The following is a 9,857-nucleotide window of genomic DNA, read 5'->3' as shown; positions in this document are numbered from 1 at the left end:
ACTCCCCCCCCCCCCCCCCCTCACAACCCACTGGCTGAGAAACAGAGAGGCATACATCACATAGTGAAAATGTGGTCAAAACAGATATGTTTGCCCTACTCAGATGTTTACTCCTTCACGAAGGTTTTCCCCATAGCAAGACAAGCACACTCCGGTCTCCTCCCCGTGCTCACGTGCGAATGAAAACAGAAGCTTTCTGGTAGACATGGAGAAGCCTTGTTGTTGAGCGTGCGCAGGCCGCAGGGTAGGCCCTGTGGTTTCCCAGTGATGCTACAGCCGTTGTCTATGACAGTAAACAGGCAGGGATGAGGCAGCAAGTGACAACTGGGTAACACAGGAAATGCCTCAATGTCATCCTCTCTTTCACTTCCCTTTCTATGTGTGAGCTATAATGGACCATAATGATGGGAATCAAAAACAGCACAGAGACTTTATTAACTTCTATTTTCCCTCTTCATTTCAATATTTATCTCATTGACGCAATCAAACGTATTCTTATTCCTGCACGTGAGAGCATTTTCACCATTGCGTGTCAACATTTTGGGATATTCGCTTTTTGGTCTTGGTTTCACGAATAGTCCAGCTAATGTAGCCCTTCCAAGAAGCATTTTTCTTTCTGCTGATTATCCTTCAGGATGCAAACTCGTGGAGAGTGGAAAAAAAGTGACCGATACCAAGACAGACACAAAACTACTCAGAAATCATTCACCGCTTAAGTGGCCTTTTGAGATCAAAAAGGTGACTGTCACCTCTCAAGACTAGTTTCATCCCTGATCCTTGCTAAAATAGTCAACAAGCAAACAAATACTGTACTTTACTCTTGAATATGATTTACCTTTATTTATACAATATACAATGTGGGTAGTGTCACTGTAGTTTGCGTCACTTTTTGGAATAACATTTGTAAATGACTTTGGCAAAGCAACAACATTGCTACAGAAAGCAATGGCCTCCACTTGTACATGGACAACAGACACACATGGGGGTCAAGTGTGCTCAAAAGTGAACATCTCCAACTCAAAGGGAAATAGAGACTACTGCTTTAATTTCACCGGCCCACTTCTGTCCCTGTCCGTCTCTTCGTCAGGTGTCCCGTCCTTTCTTCATCTACGCACGTACGGAAAGACCCACCACTTCATCACTTCGGGAAAGACACATTTACAGTGAGAACAAACTGTTTGGGTACAGATTGTTTTCAGAGCTCTTGTTTGACCCTCCTCTTCCTGAAGCGTGTAACATTCCTGCTCTGTAGCAGTTGACTCATCTCACAGGGGTGTGAGGTCAAACCAGCTAGAGAGTTTTGGCAGGCTGCTGCGATTGCTTCTATCCTTCAAGACTCCCCCCACCCTGACCCCCCCCCCCCACACACACACACACACACCTCTCTCTCTCTCTCTCTCTCTTCCTTTCTCACATAACACACTCCTTGTCTCTCGGCCAAGACAGTATGGATGTGTATTCTCCTGAAAGACGCTCCTCCTCTCCTCTCTTTACTCCGGCTGCAGCAAATATGTGAGAATGACGTCATGCCCTATATATCATGTCAACATCAAGCAACTTCTAGAATTTTGGAGCAAAAATAATATAGCGCCGCGCCATCTTTTATTTGACTGAAATAGACTTGATCACGAAAGATGTAGTAGTAGACATGTATGACTTTTCATTTCATAATGTGAGAATAAAGTTATTGCTAAGCTGAAAGTTGAGTAGGATTTTTGAGGGCTATTTGCCAACACTGCCTGTGTGAACCTGCGTACAGTAGTGAAGTCTTGTTTCACAAACAACTGTGGCGTGGCGTCAGTTTGTGGCTTGAAGCAACACACACACACACACACACACACACACACACACACACACACCCTCCTGTTTGTTCGTCAATATGCTCCCCCATGCCTCCTTATGAGATATCTCAGTAGTGCTCGTTCTGAGTCAGCAAACCACACTGACAGACTGACAGCTCAAAACGCTTTCCCCATGTGACACAAAGCATGTTGACACTCTTCACAGTACACTCGTATGGAAATTGGAACCCTGTGTTCTGTTTCAATCAAGTTGGAGAGTGGTGACAATTCACGTTTAGTCAAGAAGGGATCTCCATCTGCCGCTGTCTTCCTGTAAGACCTGTGTTTTGGTTTCCAGCATGTGGAAATTTACTGGGCTTCAGATTTCTATACAGTGATTAACTTTTATGGTTAGCCTTTGCTTACGCGGCATTGAACACTATGTACCTCTGCCCAATAAAAACAAAGAATAAACTTTTATGGCCCCCACTTATTATCTTGTTATTTGTCAACTCTCAGTTGAAGAGGTAAAATAAAAATCTAATTAAACAATAACATCATGGAAATTTTGACAAATTCCTAATTTACTGGCATACAAATACTTATATGCAAAAACATACATGAAAATGTTTAAATTATGTCAAAGTAAGTTATATCAGCATGATGACATAATGATAATATAAGATATCCTGATAAGCTTTATAAGACAATAGAGTAAATTACTTTATATATATATATATATATATATATGTGTGTGTGTGTGTGTGTGCGTGCGTGCGTGCGTGCATGCGTGTGTGTGTGTGTGTGTGTGTGTGTGAGAGAGAACAAAAACAAAACACAGTATAAGGTAGCCAAAAGTAGCCTAGTCATTCAAATATGAACAGTCAACTCAATTTTGATTTTGTGTGTGTGTGTGTGTGTGTGCATGCGTGCATGCGTATATATATATATATATACCTGAAATATAAATATATAAATATTAAAAAAATATATATAAAATATATATATATATATATATATATATATATATATTTTTTTTTTTAATATATTTTTATATTTTTATATTTTTATATTTTATATTTTATATTTTATATTTTATATTTTATATTTTATATTTATTTATTTATGTATTTATTTATTTATTTATTTATTTATTTATTTATTTATTTATTTATTTATTTATTTATTTATTTATTTATTCATTCATTCATTTATGTAAATAAATCATTTTGTGAATGGTTTCTGGTATTCAAAACACCAACAACAAACGAACAAACAAAATACAAAACAAATACAAACAAATAAACCAACCAACCAATCAATCAATCAATCAATCTTGGCTGAGCCATGCTGAAAGCCCCCCCCCCCCCCCCCCCTCCCTGTCCTGTAGCTCTCCGCTCACTCAGGGCGGGCGGGGCCTGCCTGGCTCAACGGCACAGTGATGACGTCTGCGCTGCTGGCAGGGAGCCGAAAGGGGCGGTGCGCTTGACGTCAGCGGTTTCTCATGCACAAGGCAGGCGCCGTATATAAAGCATTTTGAAAAGCCTCAGCGGCAGAACAGCAACTCTCTGAACAACTCAGTGTAAAGTAGAATCATCTATTGAAGAGCAACCGGATACACAAGAGGAAAAGGACCAGTTTTGTTTATTGTAACCTTTTTCCCCATCTTTTTCCACAATAACATTTTGTCGACTTTGTGGGCTTTACGTTACCTTGGGAAACCTCTAAACACGCGGAACCAACCAGAACAAAAGAGAGAACACAAGACAACCCTGTTTTTAAACCGCATCCAAAGCGACGCAGCTTTTATGCATTTGGAGCTAACCTATTTATCCCGCCGTCCTACTATGGTCATAATGGAGGTCCCCAGCATCGACTGCGCGTCCCTCCGTGCCTTGCTAGTGGAGGGCGACTACCCAGGCTGCCTGGTGCTGGACTGCCGCTCCTTCTTCGCCTTCAACTCGTCGCACATCCAGGGCTCGAACAACGTGCGCTTCAGCACCATCGTGCGCAGGCGGGCCAGGGGGGGCCTGGGGCTGGAGCACATCGTCCCCAACGAGGACACCCGGAGCCGGCTGCTCTCGGGGGAGTACCAGTCGGTGGTGTTCCTGGACGACCGCAGTTTGGACTTAAGCCAAGGGAAGAAAGACGGGACTCTGATGCTCGCTGTCACAGCCCTGTGCCGCGACCCGTGCGGGGCCAGCGTATTCGTTCTCAAAGGTAAGAAGATTATTATGACATTGAATGAGGCTATTAGACTGTATGAGAGGTTGTTGGCCCAATGGTTCACTGTATCCTAACAACGGGTCAACAAATGTGGATTACAGCTGTCACCGCACCAGCTGCTGTCGGGAGTAAAAACACTGAGCCAAAATAGCCTGATGAGCAGTTGTCACCTTTTTTGGGGACAACGTATATTTAAAACGTAGATGTCTTCCTTCCTGTGTTGTCCTGACTGTGGTCTGACCCTGCTCCTCCGTTTCTTTCTCTTTCCAGGCGGTTTTGACACCTTTTCCAGCGAGTACCCAGAGATGTGCACCAAACCCTCCCCTCCCCAAGGACTCAGCTTGCCCCTGAGCGCCAGCCACCCTGGAAGCGCAGACCCAGGCTGTAGTCCATGCAGTACACCTCTATATGACCAGGTGTGTATAGCATTTGGGAATAAATTAATATAGATCATGAGCCAGACTTTGAGATAGATATGGTAAATGTATGTTATGTTCTCACTTGGGTCCACGTTTGACTGACGTTTCCTTCCCCTTTTTTTTTCCCCTGTGTCCAGGGTGGTCCAGTGGAGATTCTGCCCTTCCTCTACCTGGGCAGTGCGTACCACGCCTCCAGGAAAGACATGCTGGACATGCTGGGCATCACCGCTCTCATCAACGTCTCGGCCAACTGCCCCAACCACTTCGAGGACTCCTTCCTGTACAAGAGCATCCCTGTCGAGGACAACCACAAGGCTGACATCAGCTCCTGGTTCAACGTGGCCATCGAGTTTATCGGTGAGCAGAGCACATCCACTGCTACATAAATCAAATAAAACAAACAGCCACTGACTTATACAAATCAAATAAACAAACGTAGAGTCCCTACTACATACTCACTCTACTACTACTGCCACACCACGTCATGAGCACAGACCACAGCTGTTACTGCTGGGCCTGTTGACGGCAAACAACATGACAATTGCCCTCCCCCCACCCCCCGCCCCACCCCCCCCTCCTCCTTGGATTTAAATTTTAAAAAGTTTCCCTCCAAAACTAACCAGCTGGCTCGGCACACGGCACAGGCTCCCCCCGCTCGGCCACCACAATGGTGGTTACATCATCGGCCCCTCTCGGCCCTCCCACCAAAAGATGTGCCCCCTTTTTCATGTTGAGCGGCCCCACTCTGCTGCTGAGGGGCTGGCTGGGCCTGAATAGCTCCCCTCCACGGCAGGCTTTGTTCTGGCCGAACAAAAGGCGGTTTCTCCACGCTCACGGCCGGCCATCCTCCTCCCCAGATCAATAATAATAGCCCCAACGGGGGGACTCTCCTCTGCCCCCCTTTGTCCATTCAGTCTGTTTCCTTGGGGAATAGCCCCCACAGGCTCACACATTAACTGCCCTCTTCCTGTGTCTTAATGAGATAGGACCGTTAGCTGAATTTGAATAGGAACTGAAGGTGTTGCCAGGACATTTGCGTTTGTCCTGTGATGACAGTTCAACCACATTCTATGCTAATACGTGTCACCACCTCATGGAAGTGGACATTGTGCTAACCTGGTCTTTCCTCTCTCTCTCTCCCTCCCTGCAGACTCGGTGAGGAATAAAGGCGGCCGCGTCTTCGTGCACTGCCAGGCGGGCATCTCGCGCTCCGCCACCATCTGCCTGGCCTACCTCATGCGCACCAACCGCGTCAAGCTGGACGAGGCCTTCGAGTTCGTCAAGCAGCGGCGCAGCATCATCTCGCCCAACTTCAGCTTCATGGGCCAGCTGCTGCAGTTCGAGTCGCAGGTGCTGGCGTCGTCCACCTGCTCGTCGGAGGCGGGCAGCCCGGCCATCGGCAAGAGCAGCACAGTGTTCAACTTCCCCGTGTCCATCCCCGTGCACGCGTCGGCCGGCCAGCTCTCCTTCCTGCACAGTCCCATCACCACCTCGCCCAGCTGCTGAAGCAACCATCACTGGGGGGGCATGATGGCCTCTGGACTTGTACTGACTCGGCACAGAGCACCGCACGAAAAAAATGGCCCCCGATCGAACTCTGTTATATGGTGATGCTGGTATCACTGGACACGTGGGTGCCATTGCTTGGGGGACAGTTACTTTGCGTTCTGCCGGCCTAAACTATAGGCTGGCCCCATCATTTCAAGTGGAGTTTTGATTGCTACCGTCTGGCAGTATTGAGATGTATAACCTCCTGTACAAATGTGAATGTCACCCACCACACAACTCCTAGATGTCATGGGGGGGAAAGGCTGAACGATACAGCTGAGGTTATTCCTGTAGGGGGCACTAGAAGTATCCGAATAGCCTTGATTCAAATGACTTAGAAATAGAAGTCATGAAGGTGACCGCTTTTGATAATCATCACAATCATGTTTTTTTTTTTTTTACGGTAACAAAATGAGGAGAACTTGCAGTTGTCTCAGGAATGTAGATGTATCCTTTCAGTTGTTGCTTTCAGCTGGTTCAAGGAAACACAATGTAATCTTATTGCCAAACATTAGACGCAGGCATGGAAGTCCTCCTCCATTTGACGAACAATGAATGTACCCCCCCTCTTGTAGATCTAGCTAAACGGACGTTTTAGTTTTAATTTTAATTTTGGAAGTGGAATAGGTTGCCAGTTCAAATGCAAATGCCTGCCTTTCAAGAAATCATGAAAACCTGACGATCCTGACTGACACATTGGGGGAAACCAACCATAAATACCTCATGTTTCTGTACTGTGTATTGCAGCTCTGAGACGAAGACAGAACCCCAAAACTACTAAAACGGGGCCACGTAGTCCTCGGCGACTGCATCCTGACATATTTATTGAACTAAAGTAATATATTTCTTTATCATATCTATTTTTGCATAATGTTTGTTAAATGTTGTTTTGATACCACTGAATAAATCCCATTTGGCTTTTGTACTCGGTTGGAGATCTTTCCTGTTGTCTTACATGTCACTCAAACACCTACTGTAAGCAAAGGGCATAGAGATAGATAGATAGATGGATGGATATCTTATTGATCCTGAAGGAAATTCTGGAACTAATGCCCAATAACTTCCAAGTAAATGATTAATACATTGAAATAACACAGTTACCCCATAATTACATAATATAGTAATCTTCAGTGCGTAAAGATTTAGCAACATGAAGAGACCAGTTTCCTGTTACTATCAAATATAAAGTGATTTCATAAGGTCTCAAAATGCAGTATTACAAATTATTAAATACAGTAATATTACTATAAACCCATACACACACATGGGTGCTCACTGTCTTCTAATCTAACACAAGCATGAGTATCCTGACAGTGATATGAAGTTATTATATGAAGACATATTACTTTGCAGTTGTACAAAAGCAGGGGTGGGGAAGGTGGGGGGGGGGGTGGGTGACCGTCTGGTTTGTCAGATGTTGCTTTGTGAACATGCTGGTCTCTACATAGCTATGTTTGTGTTCGTGTGATGGAATCCGCTCCTCTATCTGAGAATGCATCAGGATTTTTTTGCCCCACGCACGTCTCCTGATGTCACGAGGGGCTGCCATTGTGCGGTCCACGCTCCCTCCCTCTGTCTGAAGCCCTCTGAGGGACAGGCCAACAGCAGGCCACCTCCTAAAAAGACTCCAAGCCAAGGAGCACCTCCCTCCACGGCCACAATAGGAGCAGCTGCAAGGCGTTTGGGAAAAAGTGGGAAAACTAAAGAGCATTGAAGCGCCCGGTCAAACGCCGGCCTTGTGTCCCCTGCCTCTCACACGCCAATGAGAGGCGGAGACGCGCAGGCGGCCCGTGAAAGAGGGAAGAAATATGTTTGGGTTTGCAAATGAGCCAAAACATTGGCTGTGACCCTTGTGGTGGTGCTGCTGTGAGAAAGAACAACGTCCTCCCCGGGTGATAACGATGCCCCCAAGGCCTCCATCCTAACTGCCAGTACAGTTTAGGAGGGAGTAGATTCACTATATATCACAGACATTATGAGTAGATTCACTATCACAGACATTATGAGGAGATTCACCATCACAGACATGAGTAGATTCACTATCACAGACATTATGAAACGATCTTAGTAGGGAGTAGATTCACTATCACAGACATTATGAGTAGATTCACTATTATATCACAGACATTATGAGGAGATTCACTACAACAGACATTATGAGGAGATTCACTACAACAGACATTATGAGTAGATTCACTACAACAGACATTATGAAACGATCTTAGGAGGGAGTAGATTCACTATCACAGACATTATGAGGAGATTCACTATAACAGACGTATGATCTTAGGAGGGAGTAGATTCACCATCACAGACATTATGAGTAGATTCACCATCACAGACATTATGAGGAGATTCACTATCACAGACATTATGAGTAGATTTACTACAACAGACATTATGAGTAGATTCACCATCACAGACATGATGAGTAGATTCACCATCACAGACATTATGAGTAGATTCACCATCACAGACATTATGAGTAGATTCACTATCACAGACATTATGAGTAGATTCACTATCACAGACATTATGAGTAGATTCACCATCACAGACATTATGAGTAGATTCACTATCACAGACATTATGAGTAGATTCACCATCACAGACATGATGAGTAGATTCACTATCACAGACATGAGTAGATTCACCATCACAGACATTATGAGTAGATTCACCATCACAGACATGATGAGTAGATTCACTATCACAGACATGAGTAGATTCACCATCACAGACATTATGAGTAGATTCACCATCACAGACATGATGAGTAGATTCACCATCACAGACATGATGAGTAGATTCACTATCACAGACATGATGAGTAGATTCACCATCACAGACATGATGAGTAGATTCACATCACAGACATGAGTAGATTCACCATCACAGACATTATGAGTAGATTCACCATCACAGACATGATGAGTAGATTCACCATCACAGACATGATGAGTAGATTCACCATCACAGACATGATGAGTAGATTCACCATCACAGACATTATGAGTAGATTCACCATCACAGACATTATGAGTAGATTCACCATCACAGACATGATGAGTAGATTCACCATCACAGACATGATGAGTAGATTCACCATCACAGACATTATGAAACGATCTTTGTCATCAGAGCCTGCACCAGAAATGCATGTGATATTAAATAAACTTCACGACAAAGATTGACCCTCACAACACAAAACACTGAAAGCAAACCTGGCCGATGACAGTGTGGTGTTGTGATGAAAGGTTCATTCATTACCTCAGCAGCCCCCCCCCCCCCCCCCCCCCCCTCAGACAAGCTGTGATTTTGGTGACATATGTGCGAACCACCACCCCACCCCCACCCCAGCCCTCCTTCCAGCCCTCCAGCCCCCCTGCCATTGTGTCTTTAGATTTCTTCCTGTTGTCAGAAGGAGGGAGGGGGAGCGGAGAGTGGTGTGTGTGTGTGTGTGTGTGTGTGTGTGTGTGTGTGTGTGTGTGTGTGTGTGTGCGCGCGTGTGTGTGTGTGTGTGTGTGTGTGTGTGTGTGTGTGTGTGTGTGTGTGTGTGTGGGTGTGTGTGTCGTTAGCCTTCTTTTATGATGTGATGAGGGTGCTCCGGAGATTAAAAACCCCCCTCAGTCAATTGCCAGGTCAGCATCGTAATGTCAAGCGTGTGTGTGTGAGACGATCTGTGTGTGGTGTGTGTGTGTGTGTGTGTGTGTGTGTGTGTGTGTGTGTGTGTGTGAGACGATCTGTGTGTGGTGTCAGACAATGTCAACCACCCCCCCAGACAAAGCTTGGGAAAAAGCAGTGCCCCCTCGCTCAATTCCTGGATGCCTATGGGATCCTGATTATGTTATGTATCCCATATACACTCAACAATTGTGCCAAG

General features: G+C 45.1%; 1 protein-coding gene across 1 annotated transcript; it reads left to right on the top strand.

The window, feature by feature from the left end:
• The first annotated feature begins 3,352 nt into the window (after positions 1 to 3,352).
• Positions 3,353 to 6,899, top strand: dusp1 (dual specificity phosphatase 1). Its single transcript, XM_083652202.1, has 4 exons — positions 3,353 to 4,001; positions 4,278 to 4,423; positions 4,564 to 4,783; positions 5,577 to 6,899. The coding sequence occupies exons 1-4, from the start codon at positions 3,590 to 3,592 to the stop codon at positions 5,930 to 5,932; spliced, it is 1,134 nt and encodes a 377-aa protein (XP_083508328.1). The 5' UTR covers positions 3,353 to 3,589; the 3' UTR covers positions 5,933 to 6,899.
• The last annotated feature ends 2,958 nt before the right edge of the window (positions 6,900 to 9,857 follow it).

The sequence above is a fragment of the Poromitra crassiceps genome (genome assembly GCF_964638095.1).
Source record: "Poromitra crassiceps genome assembly, chromosome: 15".
In the NCBI taxonomy this organism is placed as follows: Eukaryota; Metazoa; Chordata; class Actinopteri; order Beryciformes; family Melamphaidae; genus Poromitra; species Poromitra crassiceps.
This window is presented reverse-complemented; position numbering and strand designations above follow the sequence as displayed.